The 21842-nt window shown below is 38.2% G+C and overlaps 1 protein-coding gene across 1 annotated transcript in view; it reads right to left on the bottom strand.

Moving 5' to 3' along the window:
- Window positions 1-21842, bottom strand: part of CNTN5 (contactin 5) — a 265100-nt gene that overhangs the window by 13267 nt on the left and 229991 nt on the right. The window contains exons 17-18 of the mRNA XM_054389935.1: window positions 15952-16022; window positions 14301-14535 (exon numbers count right to left, since the gene is read on the bottom strand). Coding sequence (XP_054245910.1) covers window positions 14301-14535; window positions 15952-16022 — 306 coding nt within the window. The remainder of the gene's footprint in view (window positions 1-14300; window positions 14536-15951; window positions 16023-21842) is intronic.

Below are 21842 nucleotides of genomic sequence, written 5' to 3'. Positions count from 1 at the left end.
TAAACCTCCACTGTAACAGCTTGTATTTATCAAAACCTCTCCATCTGAAACTGTCATTTGCTTCCTTTATTCTGCCTTAATACTCACAAGAAGGTATGACACTTTCGGGGAACATGAAAAACTGAATGAGATGAAGAGAAAATTGTTGTTGTATTTTTTTATTTGTGTCATGGTACATGAATATCTTGTCGTCGATGATGGGTGCAGCAAACTGTAACAGAATCCCCTTTCTATTATTTTTGTTAAAAAAAAAAATGTAAATGTTCTCACACCCACACAACCATTTCATAGCCCTTGATCAGCCTAAATTCAGCTTGTAAATGGAGCATTCATTCTCTTCACCTGCTAAGGTGAGTGATACCTTGACAGGGAGCTCTGCCAGTCCTGCTCGGGGTTATATCAAGTAAGAAGTGATATTCAGAGTGGTAGTGAAATGTTACATAAAAGGAATTTTTAGGACTCTCTTATTGTGTCCTTGAAATCACAGGCACCGGTGTTTGTGGTATGCTATCTCTGCTATAAAACATTTTCTGTTTTAGACCTGGGATCCACACTTTTCTAAAGAAGACATTAAGATGTGTCCCTGTGATTATATCTCTGGCCCTGTGTCCGTGTTTCTATCTCCATGCTGTTTATAGGACTCCTGACCTCCTGATTATCTGGGGCGAAGGACTCTTCCTGCCATCCAACTGGGGTAGGAGTCCTTCAGAGCTGTTAGGGTATGGCCAAGGTGTACACTTAGGGCTGCAGGGTGCTTTAAATGTCACACCTGCCTAACAGTGTTGCCACAGGCAAGTTTTATTTTATGCTTTCATATAACCGAACCCTTTACAGAGATCCAACTTTTAGTGGTTGGGAAGTTGAGTAAATGTTCATAGAGATCTGCCACAACAGCGTAACACCTATTTGTATCCCCACTTAGTGCATTTGGAGTGAAGATAATCCAAAAATTGTCATATAATGAATGAAGACAAGTTAAGGAATCCTTTGGATTTTTTCCTGAAAATTTGATTAAGACAAGCTGTGGAGACAAGGCTTTAAAACGAAGAATGAAGCACACAGCAGTGACATTTCTCCCCCATTTTGGTGTAATTTACTTGCTCAGCAAAAATGTGAATTCACATTCCCCTGCAATCACAGAGCTTGCGATTTCTTCTTTGGCCTAATGTTCCTCCTTACTTTTCTGATGTGTTGATCTGCTCTTGAAGGGCAGGCAGAGGTCTTGGCTTGTATGTTATAGGGAGGTGCATCAAAGAGGTTCCTAAAAAAATGATTTTACGGGATTCATTTAACAAGGCTACAGAAAAGGAGTTGCCTTATGGAACATTTTCCTCAGTGATCAAACTGCCTTAGTAAGATGCCTAATATCAGTCTTGACTCATTAGCTACCCTCCTTCCTCTGATCATGTTGCAGGCATTGTTCTGGCACTGCTGCCCTACACTTTCTCTCTGACATGGCTGTTGTGAATTTTTTTATCCTTTTTTTATGTGAGAGTTTTACTATTTGTAGCTCTTTTTGATCTTCTTTATTTACTTCTAGAGAAAAAAAAAAAAAGCATTTCTGATGTGATGCGAAGTGCTCTTTGCCAGCAATGAGTATTACAAATAAGTGCAAAATATATAGGGAAATTTTCAGGTACCAAAGAACAAAGAAAAAAAAAAATATCTCCAGGAATAAGCAAAATTATTTTCTGAAAGAATTGTGCTATGAAGAAATATATTCCTTATGATATGATTTTCTGTTCAACAGTTACACACTGCTTTCTGTTTTGTGTGCAACTAAGCAAAAGCTATTTTCTAGTTTTTGTGTTATTGAAGCAATTATCTTGTTGTCAGAAAAGATTGCAGTGGGATAAATAATTTGAGATATACACAAGATGTTGGTTGGCAGCCTTTACACTCTCTATAAATGCAGAAATAACTTTCTCTTCATAGCATTCACTAGTGTTGTTTTAGGTATTGCTTTGAACAGACACAGAGATTATTTCTACCTATTTTAAAAAATTGTTTTCAACAAATGGAGTAGAAATAGTTCGGATATTTTTATGTGAATAATATGCATTTCTTACATATCCAGAAACTGTTTGCTGCAGTTTCACTGATATTAGACTTCGAGAATGTAAGTCTTCAGAAAAAGAATAGAAATTCTATATTTAGGAATAAGGTATGTTATGACTGTCTGAAAGTTATGGAAACTACATAGCATATTTTATTGATTCAGATAAGATGAGGACCATATAGTTTCTGCTGATATGATAGAGTCTGTAGTTCACTCCAATGTCATGCTTTATTCTGTGTGTCTTAAAGTAATGATAAGTTTGACAGGTTCATTCCATTTTTCTATAATGGTCACTGACAAATAATTTTCTTTAGTTAATACCCTGATATTATGCTAGCCCTATAGTTGTTCTTCTCAGGTCATACTGCTCAAAAAGAAAAAAAAAAAGTCAGGGGGAAGGGGAAGGTGGAGGGGGGGCAGTGTTTTTAATGATGCCTTTAATAATTCTGTGGTTGAATTAAAGACTTTCCATCTGCTGCAATCACACTTTAAGGAAACATGTTCACTCTGTAGGTCTTTGAGATGACTATAATAAAGCAGAACAAGGAATTCTACTACTTGCATTGGTCTAATATTCAGAAGGAGAATCCTGAATTTTGATCATGGTAAGTAAGAAAAATAAGAGTTGGTTACTAGTCCTCACTGTGTCCCTACTTACCATGGAATCCATGGAATGGTAGGAATTGGAAGGAACTTCTGGAGGTCATTGAGTCCACCCCCCTGCCAAAGCAGGATCATTTAGGGCAGGTTGCACAGGAGTGCATCTAGATGAGACTTGAAAGTCTCTAAAAAAAGGATGCTCTACAACCTCTCTGGGCAGCCCTTTCCAGTGCACTGGCACCCTCACAGGAAAGAAGTTTTCCCTCATGTTAGGGTGGAACGTCCAGTGTTCCAGTTTGTATCCATCCCCCATCATCCTACCACAAGGCACCACTGAAAAGAGGCTGGCCCCTTTTTCTTGACACCCACCCTTCAGAAATTTGTGAACATTAATAAGATCCCCTCTCTGTCTTCTCCAGACTGAATAGCCCCAGGTCTCTCAGCCTTTCCTCAATAAGTCAGGTGTTCCAGTCTCTTAATCACACTTAGAGCCCTCTGTTGGACTTTCTCCAGTATATCCCTGCCTCTCTTGAACTGGAGAGCCCACAACTGAACGCTATACTCAAGATGTGGTCTCACTACACTTCTCGTGTGGTTCCAAACCAACAAAGATAAGATGATTGATCGTCTTCTTGGACAGGCCCTGTGACTTCTCACTTTTCCTCAAGTACTTTCTATTTTCGCATTTCACTTTGACCAGTATATTTGCAGAGGATTTTAAAACAGAGAAACATTGGAAAGGTGAGGAGGTGAGCTAACAGTGAAGCAGTGATCAGGCCTGCAGTGATGGCCTCTGCCCTGGACCTCTTTTTATTTAGATGTGAAATAACCTTATTTATCAGGTAGAAATTCTGAAGCCTATTCCTGTAATCCTGCTCTCCTGCACACTTGCATATAGTATGCATCTTGTTGTGGCTCTCCTTCCTCTATGGAATAACCTGGATTTGTTAAACAGTAGGGGGTCGTGTGGGAATAAGGAGCTGCCTTATTCCATTAAAGCTTTACCAGTATGTAACCTATGCATGGCTCACCTGCCTCAGCATGCAAGTTGGACAAGTGGCCTGGTAAAATTCAGGCTTTGATAGATTAAAAGTTCAGAGGAGCCTCGCCAACTTCACTAATACAAATGGCTCATTTGTACCAAGTGACAAGGCAGCACCCAAGGAGGGGATGTGCTTATAATAGTGATTGCACATCTGACTTCCCCTGGGGGTTAGTGGCATTAATCAAAGGAATGCTTAATAAACTCTTACATACTAAGATTGTGATTTTGGTCTTTAAAAATGCAGTGGAGATTGCTTTAGTTGAACTTTTACAGGATCTTTCCAAGTAGATCAGATGGCAGAAAAGGAAATAGTCCACTGTAGCTTGCAGTTAATATGATGATGTATTAATTTTCAGGTTCACCCTAACCCTCAAGCAGCTCAGCTTTAGCTATGAAATCAGCCAGAAAACTTCACTTCATAAATGTAAGATTTTAATTAAAGACACAGAGACTGTATTTAAAAGTGTGTAATTGCATATTCTTTCCTCTAAATGAAAAAGAAGGGGTGATATATTTGTTTGCTTAAATAAGGGCTCAAGGTGAAAAGCCAGGGAGGTGGGCCTAACCCAGCCAGCCTTCGCTCTACAGTGTCACGTTTAAAACCACATCATCCACTAGATGGCCTGATGGAAAACTTCTTGAAGTTATGAGGGATCAAAATTGCAAAGGCTGTTATATGGTGCTTTGCCTTTCAGGTAACTGAGAGTCTTAGTTCTTCATTGGCTCAATGAATTATGAATCTGTACAAAGCAAGAACAAAACTTCTGTGTGGTATCATTACATCTTGCATGTATTACAGAAGTGCATCTGGAATCCCTTGGGAGGTTTCAAAAAGCAAGACTGAGAGTCTTCAGGTGTTACCTTGTACTGCTCAGGGCTGTATTTCATACCTAGAAGTATTCACTACACTGTTTATCAAAATTACGGATCTTTCAGTCTTTGTAAAGATAATTTCACCAGGTTCCTGAAGGAGAAGACAGATACTGAGATTAAGAGAACTGATTCTGCACCACCCATTGTGACAATCATTAAAAATCCCAAACACCTTTATAAAAGACCTAACTCATCTTGAAGATGGCTGGATTCCCTCTTTCTCCCAGAAGCTTATTTCTTATTTCAATTTTTTATTTCTCTACTAAATGTATTCTGATTCATATTCATTGTTGTGCTGATAGGCTGTGTCTATACTTGTCAACTAAACAGGAACAGAAAGAGAAAGCATTAGCCTGAGCATAGACATACAGTTGTCCTATAATCAAACAGTTAACATGATCCATGCTGAAGTATTGACTCTGGCCCATTAATACTGTCCCAAAATATAACCAGGAATATGCTGGTGCCTCACCAGAGGTGGTTCCCAGGAGGTGCATGGCTGCAGCCACAGTCTGGAGAGTGACAGTGTTCAAGTGCGCAGATGTGAATTCTTTTTGACCAGCTAGCTTCAAGCATAAAGAATGGCTGGCTTGTTTTATTTGCTTAATTAATAATAATAATAATAATTTTTAAATTGTAGCATCATTGTCCTTTACCTGTAAAAGCTCTTTACCATCCCTAACAATTTCCATGATTTGCAGACAGCATCTTAGCCAAACTCAGCCTTTTTTCACTAGGACAAAAGAAACAAGCTCTTCTAGTTTCTAATAATTTCATGATTCTTTTAGTGGTTACATGTTTATAACCCTGGATGTCATGTGCTTCCTTAGAAATGTACAATTTCTTGCATTATAAACTTCTGTTAGATTTTACACCTTTGCCTCAGAGACATTCCAAAGCACTTTCTTTACTAGTCTTAACACTCAATTCCAATTTATTAAACAATTTCTTGCTATTTAATGATCACATGTTCCATTGTCATATGTTACCATCTTTTCTATAATGACTTACTTATTCATCAAAACAAGACTATAGTACCATTATTTCTTCTCAGTCTGTACTAGATAAAGAATCTGCTAAATATCACATAAGGTCACGAGTTGTATTTACTATCCAAATTACTCTGAAGAGCTAAATTCTCTCATAAATAACACTGACCTATAACATTTATCTAAAATTAGAAGTCTTTCTCATCATCCAAACCACTCAGGGTAATCCATCATTGACCTCTGGTTTGACTCTCACTTTTTTCCATTGCCATTTTCCAAAATGACATGAAACCCAAGGATATTCTGTTTTAGCCAAACACTGAATTTGTATTTCCTGATATGTTACCACATCAGCAGGATGTTATGACATCCAACCATTTTTATTTTTATTTTGTCTTTCCTATGTAGCTCATACTTTGTCTATTCATGATTACTAAAGCAAGCCTGCCTGGCCATCACTCTTATCTGTCCAGCTTTTCCTGACTTGGAGCCATGCCTTTATGCTTTCATATTTCTGTCTCCAATGCTATATTTCTGATGTTCCCAGTTTTCCTCTTCTAGTGAATTAAAACCACACAGAGATTGCATTTCCCTGGTACTGAAAGCTTGTATTAGTAGTCCTGGCATTCCTAGCTCCTCAATATTCAAGTGGAATGTGGTCATCAAGAGAAATCTTCAAAGAATATATAAATGTAAAAACAAATACTGCTTAACACTGTTTTTCTTTATTGTTTCATTTTCAATATCTTGTGTCTTTATATTTTTTATTCGCTATATATCAAAATCATCTATACCTGCACCAAAGTTCAGTTCTCTTTCTTAGTTTGTCCTAGCATGAATCTGATACCATTATGTTCCTGGCAGAAAGTATAATCAGAAGATTTCTGTCTCTCTGTTCATGTTTCTTTCCAGCCTTAGGCATGCACAACCTTTCTTCTGGCAGGCAGTCTAACTTGCTGTGCTCTCCATGTGTTCTGTGTGTCACTTTTTCTCATTAGAATATTTCTTTGTGAAAGGTTCAGGCTTGTCTTTCCCTGATGCTGGAAAACATTTATTGTGTCCTGTTCTGCTTTCTTATTGAAGAGAATTGTGCATCTTTTTTCTATACTGCATTTTCTGTGTATCGTCCTCATTCCCTCTTCAAAATGGGTCGCAGGTTCTCATAATTTCGTTTACTTCACTATAACATCTGACCTCTCTTTTTATTCTCTCCTTGATTGGTTTCTTTTTTCCTTTCTTAAGATTTCCAGGAAAGACTCTCCCTTCAAATTTTTCTACTGCATTAAGGAATCTTTTCCAGAGGTTCACATTTGTGGGTTTTTTTTGGATGGGTTTTTTGTTTTGTTTTGTTTTGCTTTTTCCTCCTGGTTATCCTAGGAGGCTAGTTTTGAACAACTTTTTATCTGCTTCTCCATTCTATTCTCTATTCTTTCATTACATTCACCTGCATCTTGAGCTACTGGAAAGTCTCTCCCATTAGTTGCATCCTAGTAATATTCCCTATGAAGTCAAAAGATTAATGAGGGAGAAAAAAATGCCTTCAAAGATGTATAATTAGTCAGGCTTTGCCTCCCCCCCCTGCTTCAGCATTAGGTTATCACCATCACTAGTCCCTCAAAAATTATTTTGAGCATATTATCTTTAAGATCTCTGACTTAGAGATATGAAAAGATTGGTCGTTTTACTTATCAAAAAACACTGTATTCTGCTCATATTTTCTGAGATTCTTTAGAAGGTCATTTTTAAGCCTTTTGCCTCCATCAGAGACACTTGCTGTAATCAGACACCCCATGCCAAGCTGCTTGTTTAGGCACAAGTTGGAACCACCACTAATGGGCTCTGAATGTAGATCAGAGGGTCATACAGAAAATAGAGATACATTCATTCATTTAAAAGTTTTAGTACATAAGAAATTTTGTTCTTTCCCAGAATTTGGAAACTGCAAACTCTTGGTTGTGGTTTTCTTTTTTTCAGTTTATTTTTTTTATATTTTGTTTGTTTGTTTGTGTTTTTTTTTTTCTCTGTGTGCTTAGCACAGGTAACATGTTTTACATTTCATTAGACAACTTTATTATGCCAGTAAGCAGTTGTAAATCCATCTGTAGATGGGAGAAACCTTTCAATATGTAATAGAATATTTCCTTAACTTTTAATAATTTTATCCTAGACCTTTAATAGTGAGTTGAGTGTGTGATGAATGGCAAGTGAGATAAGAATTTATTGGATCAGCCTAAGGACCATAACATATAGAATCATAGACTCCTCTTGGTTGGAAAAGACCTTTAAGATCCTTGGGTCCAACCGTTGTCTAACTCTGTCTTCTGCTAAACCATGTTGCTTAGCACCACATCTATGCATCTTTCAAATGTCTCCAGAGATGGTGAATCAGCCACCTCCATGGGAAATTTATTCCAGTGTTTGATAAAACTTTCAGTGAAGATTTTTCTTCAATATCTACTCCAGTAAAGCTTGAAGCCATTTCCTCTTATCCTATCACTTGTTACTAGGGAGAAGAAACCAACATCTACCATTCTACAACTTCCTTCTAGGTAGTTGTAGAGAGTGACAAAGTTTCCCCTCAGCCTTCTCTTCTCCAGGCTAAACAAACTCAGTTCCCTCAATCACTTGTAATAAGACTTGTTCTCCAGAGCCTTCACCAGCTTTGCTGCCATTCTATGGAGCCACTCCAGAACCTCAATTCCTTTCTTGTAGTCAGGGTCCCGAAACTGAACACAGAACTCAAGCTGTGGCTTCACCAGTGCTTCATGACCACTTCCCTGGTCATGCTTGTCACACTATTCCTGATACAGGTTGGGATGCTGTTGGCATTCTTGGCGCCCTGGGCATGGTGCTGGATCATATTCAACTGGTTCTCGATCAACACCCCCAGGTCTTTCTCTACTGCACAGCTTTCCAGCCACTCTTCCTCAAGCCTATAGTGTTGCACGAGGTTGTTATGGCTGAAGTTCAGAATCTGGCACTTCATCTTGTTGAACCTTACACAACTGACCTAGGCCCATCTATCCAGCCTGTCCAGGTCCCTCTGTAGAGCTTTCCTTCCCTGAAGCAGATCAACGCACCCTCTCAACTTGGTATTATCCTCAAACATATTGAGGATGCACTTGATTCCCTCATCTAGATCACTGATAAAGGTACTAAAGATATTTTGGACCCAACACTGAACCCTGGAGAACACCATTTGTGACTCTCTGAGAACTGGTTTATCTCTGTTCACCACCACTCTTTGGAATTGTCAATCCAACCATTTTCTTACCCAGAAAAGCATCCACTGATCCAAGACATGACCAGGCAATTTCTCCAGGAGGATTTTTTGGGATACGGTATCAAAAGCTTTACTAAAGTTCAGGCAGACAAAATCACAGCCTTGCCATCATCCAATAAGTAGTCACCTTCTCACAGAAGATCATATCTGTCAAGCAGGACCAGCCCTTCATAAGCCTGTGCTGACTAGGTCTGATCACCTCATTGCTTGCTTGTTCATAATGGCAGTGAAGGTGATCTGTTCCATGACCATCCTGGCACCGAGGTCAGACTGACAGTCTGCAGTTTCCCAGATCCTCCTTCTGGCCCTTCTTGTAGATGTGCATCACGTTTGCCATTCTCCAGTCAGCTAGGACCTCCCTGGTTATGCAGGACTTCTGATAAATGATGGAAGGTTGCTTCAGCTAGCTCTCTCAATTCCCTTGGGTGTATGCCACCTGGCCCCATAGACTTGCATCCAATTTGCGTCCAATAAAGAGTGGAGGCTCCTCTTGCCCCTCTTTTTAGCATTAATATATTTATAAAAATGCTTTTTGTTGTCTTTCACAGAAGTGGCCAGTTTAATTTCTAACTGTGCTTTTGCCTCTCTAATTTTTCTTCTACATGATCTAACAACATCCTTGAACATATCACTAGTTGCCCCCCCCCCCCTTTCCAAAGGCGATAAACCCTCTTTTTTTCCCTTAAATCCTTCAGGAGCTGCTTGCTCATCCAGGCCGGTCGTCTTCCCCGCCGGCTCGTCTTACAGCATGTGGGAACTGCCAGTTCCTGTGCCTTTAAGAGCTCCTGTTTGAAGTAGGTCCAACCATCCTGGACCCCTTTGTTCTTAAGGGCTGTTACCCAGGGAACTTTCTGAATAAGTTGCCTGAACAACCTGAAGTTTGCCCTCCGAAAGTCCAAAGTGAGGGTTCTGTTACTGCTCCTCCCTATTTCCCTGCATGTTGAAAACTCCACTATCTCATGGTCGCTGCACCCTAGACAGCCTCCAACCATCACATCTCCCACCAGCCCTTCTCTATTTGAGAACAGCAGATCAAGCAGAGCCTTGCCCCTGGTAGGTTCACCTAAGAGCTGCATCAGGAAGTTGTCATCCATGCACTCTAGGAACCTTCTGGACTGTCTCCTCTCTGCTGAATTAAGTTCCCAGCAGATGTCTGGTAGGTTAAAGTCCCCCACAAGGACAAGGTCTGATGATCTTGAGACAGCTTCCATCTGCTTATAGAATATCTCATCGGCCTCCTCATCCTGGTTGGGTGGTCTATAACAGACTCCAACCAGGATGTCAGTTTTGTGTGGCCTCCCTCTGATTTTAACCCATAAGCATTCAACCCTTTCATCTGCAACCTCAAGTTCTGAGGCATCAAAGGATTCCCTACTATACAGGGCCACCCCTCCTCCTCTTCTCCCTTGCCTGTCTCTCCTAAAGAGCTTATAACCCCCCAGTGCAGTACTCCAATTGTGAGAATCGTCCCACCGTGCTTCTGTGATGGCAACTACATCATAGTCTTCCTGGTGAACCAAGAGTTCCCGTTCCTCTTGTTTGTTGCCCATACTGCGTGCATTGGTGTACATGCACTTCAGCTGGGCTGATGATTTCACCAGTTTGTGTGGTCCTCCCTCCTTTCCAGGGAGACTGGTTTCCACACCCACCCCCTTCAGACCTAGTTTAAAGCCCTCCCAATGAGTCCTGCCAACCCCAGTGCCAGCACCCTCTTACCCTTTCTAGATAAATTCAACCCATCTTGGTCCAGCAGGTCAGGTGCAGTAAGAGTTGCCCCGTGATCAAAGAAGCCAAAATTCCGCTGCTGGCACCATCTCCTAAGCCAACTGTTGATGGTGTGGGTTTTCCTGTTCCTCTCAGTGTACACTACAGCTGCTGAGGGAACTGAGCAGAACACCACTTGAGCTCCTGCCCCGTCAATTGATTTCCCAAGGGCCTTAATTTCCTTTTTAATCTTCCTGGTGCTGCTCTTTTCAATTTCTTCACTTCCAGCCTGAATTACCAGCAATGGGTAATAGTCAGAGGGCTGGATTAGTTTAGGTAACCTCTGGGTGATGTCCTTCACCCGGGCCCCAGGTAGGCAGCACACCTCCCTATGGGATGGGTCAGGACGACATATGGGTCCCTCTGTTCCCCTCAAGAGAGAGTCTCCAATAACTATAGCCTTTCTCTTTTTCTTTGTAGCACTGGTCCTTAAGGTTTGGGGGGGCTGCTTCGTCTTTGGTATCTCCTTGATCGGTTCCTCTACAATACTCTCATCCACATTGCCCTCAGCCTGCAGAGTCTCATAGTTATTGCTCAAGGGCAGCAGGGGAGGGGAAGAGGGTCGGGGTGCATTCCCTTTGCTTCCCCTGACAGGGACCCGTATCCACCCTCCACTGCTCCCCTCAACTGGAGAGGGTTTCAAAGCCTGTTCCCACATATCCAACTCCCTTTCACATTAAGATACTGAAAGGCCACAATAAGGTCTCCTCGGAGCCTTCTCTGAATAGCTCCAACTCTCTCAGTCTTTCTCCATAGGAGAGGAGCTCCAGCTCATCATCCTTGTGGCCCTTCTATGGACACATTCCATCACATCCTTATCCTTCTTGTAACAGGGGCTCCAGAACTGGACGCAGTACTCCAGGTGGGGTCTCAGCAGAGTGGAGTAAAAGGGAAGAATCATCTCCCTCGACCTGCTGGCTATGCTTCTCTTGATGCAGCCCAGGATGTGCTTGGCTTTCTGGGCTGCAAGTGCACACTGGTGGTTCATGTTGAGTTTCTCATCCACCAGCACCCCCAAGTCCTTTTCTTCAGGGCTGCTCTCAAGCCAGTCACTGTGCAGCCTAGGATTGCCCCGATCCAGATGCAGGACCTTGCACTTGGTCTTGTTGCTAATACATCTGTGGAATAATTTCTGTTGTCTTTAACAGATGGAGAGAGATTCATTTCTGCCTGGGCTTTGTCCCTTCTCATTTTGTCCCTGCATAAACTCACAACAAACTTGTAGTTCTCCTGAGTGGCCTGCTCCTTCTTCCAATGACCATAATTTCTCTTTTTCCCCCTGAGTTGCAACCAGATGTCTCCGTTCAGCCAGACCAGCCTTTTTCCCCACTGACTCATGTTTCAGCATGTTGATGGACTGTTCCTGTGCCTCTAAGGCTTCCCTCTTGAACAGTGTCCACCTGTCTGGACTTCTTGGCCCTTCAGGACTACCTCCCAAGGGACAATGTCAACCTGCCTCTGAAACAGGTAAAAGTCTGCCCACTAGAGGTGGCAGTTATGCTGAGCCCTCTACCTCTCCAACAACTAAGAACTCTATCATTTGGTGATTGCTGTGCCCAAGATGACCCCCAGCTGTTACAATGCCCACAAGTCCTTCCCTTTTCACAAACAGCAGGTCCATCAGAACTCTTTTTCTCATCTCCTCCCTCACCATGTGTGCCAGGAAGTTATCCTCTACACACTCTAGGAATGTCTGGGACTGTCTAGTATTTTACTGTCAATCTTTATTTAATATTTCCTCTTCAACAGAAATCCTTCAATTGTATAGCTCCTTAAATGTGTATGTCCATGCTTCTTTCAAAACCAGTTCCCCCTTTTTCATGCCAAACTGAAATGCTTATTGTCCCAAGTCTCCATATTGGCCAGAACTTATCTGTAATAAACAGCTTTGGTTCACTACTCCTTTAAATTTTCAATATATAAACTTGTGTTATTCCTGAGAAAAGCCTTTTATAAATTAATTTTATACTGTATTGTCACAGTATCCCACAGTTTTTCTTCAACTATAAGTACTAGAAAGTCTTTATTCCCACAGAATTCCCCTTACCAAAGGGAAGTTTAGCATACAGAGACTGAATTAGCAAAGCTGTGATGGGTAGGTACTTTCAAATAGCTGAATTGGAATCAGAAAAGTTTTTCTAGAGATAGTCTCTGGGAACATAGAGAGAAAGTTAATTTTAATAATTCTATTAAGGTAAGTTTTAAAGTTCATATTTTAAAAGAAATGTTAGAAAAAAATGTTTTCTATATTACTGATTATTTCATTTTCAGCCTTGTAGAAATAATGAGCAAAGGACTCTTACAATTCACCATTCAGCTTTAGTTAAAATAGCTTTTGCTCCTAAAAAAAAATTCATTAAGTTTTCACCTCCCTTCCTTTGCAAAAACCTCTATTTTTATTGAACTTTCTGATTAGAGTATGAAATTTTTAAATAATAAAAACATTGCCATTGGCCCCACAGTATCATTTTTTCCCACAAGTGTTTTTATAAAAATGTGAATACTTGGTAATGCTGATCCAAACAAGCAAATTAGCAGGGCTGCTTTTAGCAAAAACAGCATTTCCAACTTCTATAATTACTGTGAGAGAATAGCAGTAGATAATCTGTGGTACATCACAGCTCTAAAATTACACATTTATTGTGGACTGTTATGGAAAAGATATTTAATATTTTCCAGCTTCATATGAAATGCCATTATCTTCATATTAAATTTTTGTGAAGGTAGTATGAAATTCCTCACGTCTTTATTAGGACTGTACGTATTTTATTCTCTTAACAGGAGACAGCGGTAACCCAAATATAATATAGTAAAGAAAACTGAAGTGTATGTTTCCAGTAATAGAGCTGCTCAAAACATTCCTTTAGTCAATATTTATGCACCTTTTGTGTACATGAAAATTTCTGCACAGTAGCTCCTGTCAATACAGAACAAGTTCTCTTAGTAATACAGATTATGTGGCTTTGTTTTTTGTTTTTTCTTTTTTTTTTTCCTCCAAAATACTATATATACCAAGTTGATGCAGAAATTTTCAAGAAATATTTTTATGTGTCTTTCTGAACTATTCCTGTAATTAACATTCAATATTTGGACATAAACAAAAATTCACTACTTTTATACCAATGAACTAAAAAAGTGATAAATTAATTAAAAAATAATAAAAAGAAGAACAAAATTGTATTCTGTGCAATTTTGATATCCATGAACCAGGAAATGAACATTCATGAGGGAATGCATTTAGTCTTAGAGCTGTTGTCTGATTAACCCATTAAAAAAGGTATGAACCTCAGAAACATTAGCCTTTTTATTTTTTGCTCACTGTTAGAACAGCCCAGCTGTTAATTAGGATGAACTTTCACTAAGAGACTTTGGTTTTTTTTGTTTGTTTGGGGTTTGTTCTGTTTTTTTTTTTTTTTTTTTTTTTTTTTTTTTTTTTTTTTTTTTTTTTTTTTTTTGGTTAGGACTGATGTGGCTTGAAGTGCGTTCCTGAACTTTGTGACTTGCTTTCTGGGTAACTTTGATAAGTTAGTTCACCTCCTTCTCTGCAAAACATATTTAATGTTACTTACCACTTCTGCAAAGAAATTTGAAATTTAAGATTGAGAAAACATGGTATAATAAGACACAAGATGTAAAAATAGCTTAATATAGATCATAACATGCAAGTTAACTTTATGTTGAACTGACCTCCTTCAGCTGAGCAGATGACTACAATAGGGCTGAAGGGTCCATCTCCCTTGTTGTTGTAAACACCAACTTTTACTTCAAAAGGAGTAAGAGGTGGAACACTTTCATCTCTGTAGATGAACTTCGAGGCATCTGAAGATGTTACCATTTTTTCCTTCCAGCCACGTGTTCCATTAGGTCTGAAGGCTACAATATACCCAAATCCTTCTCCGCTCTGAAACTCTTCTGATACTGGCTGAAATATAAAATTCAGGTAATGATCAGATAAGGTTTTACTAATTTGAAATGCAGTCACTCAGTGGCTGTAATCCATCTGCTTGTGTGAGGGTGATACCTTATAGTGGCACTATATGATTTTACTTGTGAACACATAGAGGCACAGTTACTTCTGAGAAGGAATCTTATAAGAGTTACATCACCTAATTGCTGTGGTTAGATCACTAGGACTGAACAAAATGCTTGTGCTCAGAAAGATTTTTTTCTTCTGTATTTCCCATGTTGTGTTCAATGCTTCAATTAGAGATCTATTAGTGCAATAACCCTTTTGAATGGCGTTGTTAAAAATGTAGACCAAGAAATTGTTAAGGGCTCCTGAAATAATTGTCAGTGACATCTATTACAGTGGGACTTTCCTAGGTTTTAGGTGCCAGCCTGTCTAATTTCTGTATCTAAAGGGGATGTCAGGCCTTTGGGATTTAAGTCTGGTGTTCAATTTGAGACTTAAGATATAATGTAATGAATCCAGATTTCTAAGTGTGAGACTGGGTCTTGGTGAAAAAAACCCAAAATCTCTTTTTTTTTTCTCTTCCCAGAGGACCTTTAAATTAGACACTTAAATTGAGATACATGTGCCATAAACAAGCAGTCAGCAAAGGGATTTATCTGTTGAGAGGCTGAGCACTGCTAAAGGTAAAGCTTACATGTCCAGCTCAAGGAATGGATTTTTTCAAGCTAATTTACTGCCTACATATCTTATAAAGTCAATGGACTGGTTTAGGAATTAGATTATGTTTAACAGCTGCCAGCATATTAGGCCTATGGGAAATGACCAAAGAAGAGTGTCTAAACTCACTCTCTTCAGATGTCCAGCCTCAAAAGAAGTCGTTATTGTGTTCTTTATGATTAGGAGAAAAAGCAGCTTCCACTTTTCTAATTGCCCACTGGCATAATCATACAGGAGATACATATTTTCTGTCATACATGAATTAGAATGTGCCAAGGTGCAAGATGCATTTTCTCAAAACAAAGGTCTATTTCAGATATTTATTTTTATATTTATATTTGCATGAAATAATAAGTATTTCTTACGTTTTTTTAAAAGTTGCATGGCTTTCCTTCTCTCCCTGTAGTTATCATTTCATGTGATGCAGTGTGCATATAAGATCCAGAAAAGTCAAATCAACCCAAGCAGGACGTCAGGAAGAAAAGACTTATAAATCAGCACAACATTGGAACTGCTACTGTAATGCCTTCTACTTAAACCACATGAAAATGCCCATTACTTTGAAACTTTAGAACATACTTAAAGATCTGTATTTTATGTTCATGTCTTGCCAATGTTTGCAGTAAGGAAACCCTAGTATAGTACTCTATACTTTGCCCTCAAAGAAGCAAACATGAAACAAAACCTTTAATCAGAAAAGTCTCTTACCTCCCATGCTATTACTAATTCATGCCGCCTTCCACTTCTGCCACTTACATTAGCTGGAGGTGTCTTTGGAACTGTGAGCAAAAAGAAAAAAATAAGAAACCCCACAACAACAGCAGCAAAACAAAAGAACCACCAAAACCAACCCCAAAAAATCCCAAACCAAAACAAACAAACAAACCCTAAACAAACAAAACCCCAGAATGTCCAAGTTATTGAAGTTTTTCCCAGAGTAATAAGTAGCTGTAGAAGGCATGAGAACACAGAAAAATAACAAGCAGTTATTTGTGGCTTATTTTATTTAACAGTGGTAAAGAAAATTTCCACAAGTTTTCATTTCAGAGAATTCCACAGTCAGGCTGTTAAACTTAAGTAAAGCATATACTGAGAAGAAAAATAAACACTGCATCTCCTGAGATTAGTCAAATTTTCAACATACAGACCATCTAAGAGGTAAAGTAGTAATTGTCTTGTTAATGTGTATTTTTTTACTAGACAACTGAAAGTCAAATACCAGGGAACTTGGCATATTTCAGAGTTCAAGTCAAATCTTAGGACGTAAATAATTTTCTGCTATTTCCTAGGTCATTAGTGATCCAGAATGTTTTAGTTCTTGTAAATCTATTCTTATATGGTTTACCAGGGAGTCAATTTTCAGAAATTTTGAAGTAAACTTTTTTCTTCCTTACAGCAGTACATAGATCATTGGCAGAAATGTAAAACGGAAAGCACTTTAGCTAATTGGAAACCAGGCATGCACATTGAGCTTTGAGTCCAGGCTCCTTCTCCAGTAAATGCATAGCTTTGGAGTGGTTCATCTATCTCAAAATAACTGTCTGAGCAATGAGAATGATTGCTTAGGCTCTAGTGACTGGAGAAATGAACTAGTTTAAACAAAGACCAAACAAACAGAATAAAAGCAATTAGTGTGCAACACTGAGAAGAATGTTGTGCAGTAGAAAGAGGCAGATGAAGAATCGCCTGCCAGTTAATTAACATACAAAGATTATGATGCCACCTCTAATAGAGCATATTTAAATTTTCTTCAGCACTTACTTTTTCTCATGTTTCTAAGATATTTTTTGGTGAAGTTATAAAGATAAATGAACTTTTATGTAGGTGCCACATTACTGATGAGAGTACATTGCACTTCTTTAAACATCCAGCGTAACAGATTTATTTAACCTGCAATGTCTTCTCTCTAGAATTTTCTTGTGAACAGTTTTGCAGACTGAGGCCTTGTTTCAATGAATACATGCTGAAAGAATAAAACTGTCAAAACAATTAATTTCTTCTGCACCAAACTTAAATGTACATCCACACAGTGAAACTCTCACAAATGAATAACCATTAAAAGAATAAAATGTGTCGGAGAAATCAATTTCCTCTGCACTAAAGCAAATTGTACACAGTTAGAGGAGTACATTTTGAAATGAGTAACTGTTAAGTGAAGAAAACTATTAAAAGAAACATTTTTGCCAGGCACCCAGGTTATATATTAGCAACTTTCAGCAGTATCACCTTTATATATCAGTGTTATATCTGAATTTACTCACCATAGCCTAAGTTTATTGCCATTAAATTAGCGACTTCCCAATCTTTCGGTTGTTAATTCTCGGCAGTGACTCTCATGAAAGTGCACTTGCACCAAATACAAAAGTACGATGATTTGCCTCTCAGACACAGGATCCATGTATCTGGGACAAGAACTTTAGCACCTCTTTTCTTTAGTGTTCATCACAGCTGAGAAATTCACTGTTGTTGCTTCAGAATAAATACACTCCAACTAGTGGCAAAGAGCCCTCTGTTGTTTAATGCCTCACTTAATATTGACGAGACAATGGCATCTACTGGAAAATTAATTTCTCCTTGGCTTAAAACTGGTCCTTAGGATCATAAAATGTGACTAAGCTTAGCTTGTGTCTGAAATTCTAATCAAAGCCTTCTCATTAGCCCCTTTGCCAGCTACCTGTTCCCACCCATGTTCTGTTTTATCCTTAGACCATAAGCTCTTTGAGATGAGGTCAGATCCTCTTTTCTTATGTCTCTTCAGCCACTGGTAAATGCTGGGAGTTAAAAGTCAAGCCTTTCCACTTACAGTAAATGAAGAAAATTTTGAAATGTCTTTGCCAGGAGTTTGATTTGGACAGAAATGACAGGTTTCATATCTTATTGTTTTGCATTTTCATGGAAGTATTGTGATATACCAAAAATGAAAATGAAATTAAACACTTAAAACTAATTTCCCCTAAACATACACGAAGCTAAAGCCAATTGTTTAGTAATTCCTTGATATCATACCATGACAAGCCAAAGACGTATGAAAATCAATGATTTTTGTTTAGGACAAAATGTATTCACAAAACTGATATTGCTGAGTTGTTCTGAAGTGTTGAGGAGTGCTGACAACGTCACTTACATATTTTAAATCTGTATGTAAAGTTGGAGGAAGATTTTGGAAGTGGTACCTTCTATAACACCAAAGCCATGAACATTTTGGAGTAGATGTTAGCTTTCCTTCTAGAGTTCTACTGTGTCCAACATTTTGTAAACTCTTCTGTGTTTTAGGGTGCCTAAATTAGGTGTTCAGTTTTAAAGGTGCCTTTCTCTTCACTCTGTATGGCTGATAAGTTTTTCTGGTGGTTGTTTTTTTTTTTTTTTTGTTTTAATGAAAACTGTGAATTATGGTAGACTGTAAAGATTAACTCATTCAAATATTTTGGGCACTCACTTTTGGGCAAAATACTGAAAACTATTAAATATTTCATTCTGACATTATAACAAATGAAACATAGCCATCTGCTTTTTAAAAAGAAGTATAATCTGAATTTTATTCAGCTTTATTTAAAAATAGAAAAGCTAAAACTAAAAAAGCAAATTAGAATATTTTAAGTTGATGAGATTTTGCTATTTCTGTCAAAAATTATTACCTTTTAATTTTACAGAGAAAATAAAGAACATTTGCGTTTTGTTTAAATTAGTTTTATTCTGCCCCTTTTTGTTCAGTGAGGGAACTAAAAACGTGTTTTAAACTGTTCTTTAGATTTCTTATCTTAGAGAAAGAAAAATAACATGTCACACTGAATCTGGAAAAACTGAAACTACTTGAAAACCAGTTAATCCTCATTTTAACATTGCAGCCTTGTAAATAAAATTTTAAAACGTTATTGAAGGAATAATTAGCAATTTTAAAGTGTTTCTGTCTTGGTTTATTTATTTTTTTTCCCCAAGGAAATGAGGAGTGGCTTTTAAAAATCTTCTGTGGGTTTTTTATTATGAAGAGGAATAACAGATTTTTAATTTTGTACTATGTCTTAGTTTTTGTCCAGTACAAAAGCATTTAGCAGCCAAGATAATAACTGATTTTAGTATTATTGTAAAACCATGTAGCTAGATTTAATCGCTGTCCTTCAAGTATGCACTCTGAACAGGTGAGGTAGAGTGAAGAAAGTGAAGTAAAAGCCTTACTAAACTCCTGTTTTCTGAGTAAGAAATGCTAACATGAGCTGCCCCAATTTTCAGACAGTGTTGCACTAAGTTATTGAGTCCAGATATCCCAAATCTCAATTCTATATTTTAATCACGAGGTCTGTCTTACTCTGCTTAAATCCTGTATTCATGGTGATATTTTTCACATGGATATCTTTTGTATACATTCTGAAACATCATGACAAATAAAGCAAAATGAAACAAAATATTGATATTGCTACACTTTGGGGAAAGATGAATTATTAAACTTGGCTTTAGTCCTCAAGAAAATGTTCTCTCAAGCTGTAGTTATTTAGCTCTTTTAAAGCTTTTATATCTTTAAAAATACAGATGTTCTTATCTGTGGAAAAAGATTTGGGGAGGAGGAACAGCTTGGGAGAACTTCCTAATTTGACAACCAAAGCAACAATACACTCAGCAGTTTTTTCTTCTCAGTTGTTTCCTTTATACGTGTATATATATATGTGTATACACGCATATATATATATATATATATACATATGTATATATATACACATATACATATATATATATATACACACACACACGCATATATGCTGCAGTAGACATCTGGGAAGCAGAAGGATGTTAAATGAAAGCTCTTTTACTCTATGAAAGGCCAGCCCTCATGTTCTCACCCTCCCAGGAAAACATTTCACATCTCATCTGTTCAGGAATAAACATAAAATGTGTAAGCATCTCAGAAGCAGGTGACACAGAATTGCACAATTGTGCAATTGAACAATTGTGAAACAAGGATACAGAATCACAGAATATATCTGGTTGGAAGAAACCTCAAAGATCATGCTTTCTCTTCTGCTTTTGTTTCTCCCTACAGAAAAGCACATTTTCTGCAAAGGCTTTAGTAGCCCATGTAATCATCTCCAAAAGTTACAGGTACAGCTAGTTATTAATATTTATCTAAAGGGAAAATAGTTAAGATAATGGGAAAAGCTGAATGTTCTTTTATACAGATCACAAACAAATGAAACACCATCCCCAACAATAACAGCAAAACCCCCAAACCCTGAAAACAAAGCCAGTCTAAAAGAGGTAACTTTTTTTTTTTCCCCCTGGGACAGAGGCATTTCTTGTTATGCTGTGAAGAAATTCTAGCTGAGAATAAGGGTGACTTAATGGAAAATAAGGATTTATTAAAAATAAAGCCTATGTACAATCTGCTACTAATAGAGTGCATTACATGGTTACCTCATAAAATCAAGTTTGTATGCATGATTAGCAGGTTAAACTTTGATTCTACTCAATTTCTTTCTCTGCATGTTTCCCTATGAATAGATAATGTAATTGATGCTTTGCCCCCAGGCTTCAAATGCCCGGCTGCCTTAGTGGAATGCCAAACGTGTTCAAATTCCTGTTATTGGCTCTTTTCACCTTGTGGACCTGTAAAATATGTATCAAGGCTAGAACTGACAGAAATGCAGCAGCTGGCTATAAGTTAGATGTGCCAGAAAATTGTGGTATTATCCATTTTGATGAAAATAGCTACGAAAAGCAATCATGTTAACTAAATATGAACTAAGTGACAAGACTAGGGTTTAACTAGAAAATTAAAGCAAGTGGAAATCTGTTTATTATTCTGTTTATCTCCCTGCACCATCCCAAGTATTGTTTCCACTGGTATTTTTTAGGTAATGAACTAATATAAAATGTTGTTACTGTCTTGGGGAAGAAGTGATAAAATAAGTGAGGTATAGGGAGAGAAAAAGACTAGTTTCCAGTCAAATTAGTTGTGCCATTAAATTACAGATGCAGATTTTCATTTAAGTATAAAATAGTGGAGGCTGAATCACACATTTGTTGCCCCTGTGGGTTGTCTATACAGCTATCATTCAGCTTGGCGGAATCCAGCTCTCATTTGAGAATGAGCCACAGTCACCTTCCCTGCTAGGAGATTACTTCTGGAGTTGCACCTAGTGCAGGGGCACCTTGCCTGTTTATACTTGTGGGCTACACCCATCATCACTGCAAATAGCCAGATCACTTTGCCTGGCCCTGAATAGAGAGGCTGATGCCATGTTCTTTCTGAAATATCATGTCCATTCACATACATCTCTTTTAAGCTCTATGATATTAGAACTGTAGCCCATGTTAATAGAGGTTTTCCCTTGAAACGTTCAGGTATAAAACTACTGACAGAGATATTCTTAGAATAACGGATCACTGAGTACACAAAGATAGGTGTTAATGTGCTGATGAAACCATATATGAAACCCAATGACAACTGCTATTTTTCTTGTCTCTTTGACTTTGGCATTTGAAAACTATACCAAGGGTGATAATTCACACAGTCACTGAAAACTGTCTCAGAGGATGAAGCTAAAGAGGCTCTGGAATTCAGGAGTATCTGGAGATCACAAAAATGTACCTGCCTGAATGAAGCAAAT

Source organism: Indicator indicator, chromosome 1 (genome assembly GCF_027791375.1).
Source record: "Indicator indicator isolate 239-I01 chromosome 1, UM_Iind_1.1, whole genome shotgun sequence".
In the NCBI taxonomy this organism is placed as follows: Eukaryota; Metazoa; Chordata; class Aves; order Piciformes; family Indicatoridae; genus Indicator; species Indicator indicator.
The sequence above is the reverse complement of the archived record's forward strand: the minus strand, read 5'-3'. Positions and strand labels throughout refer to the sequence as shown.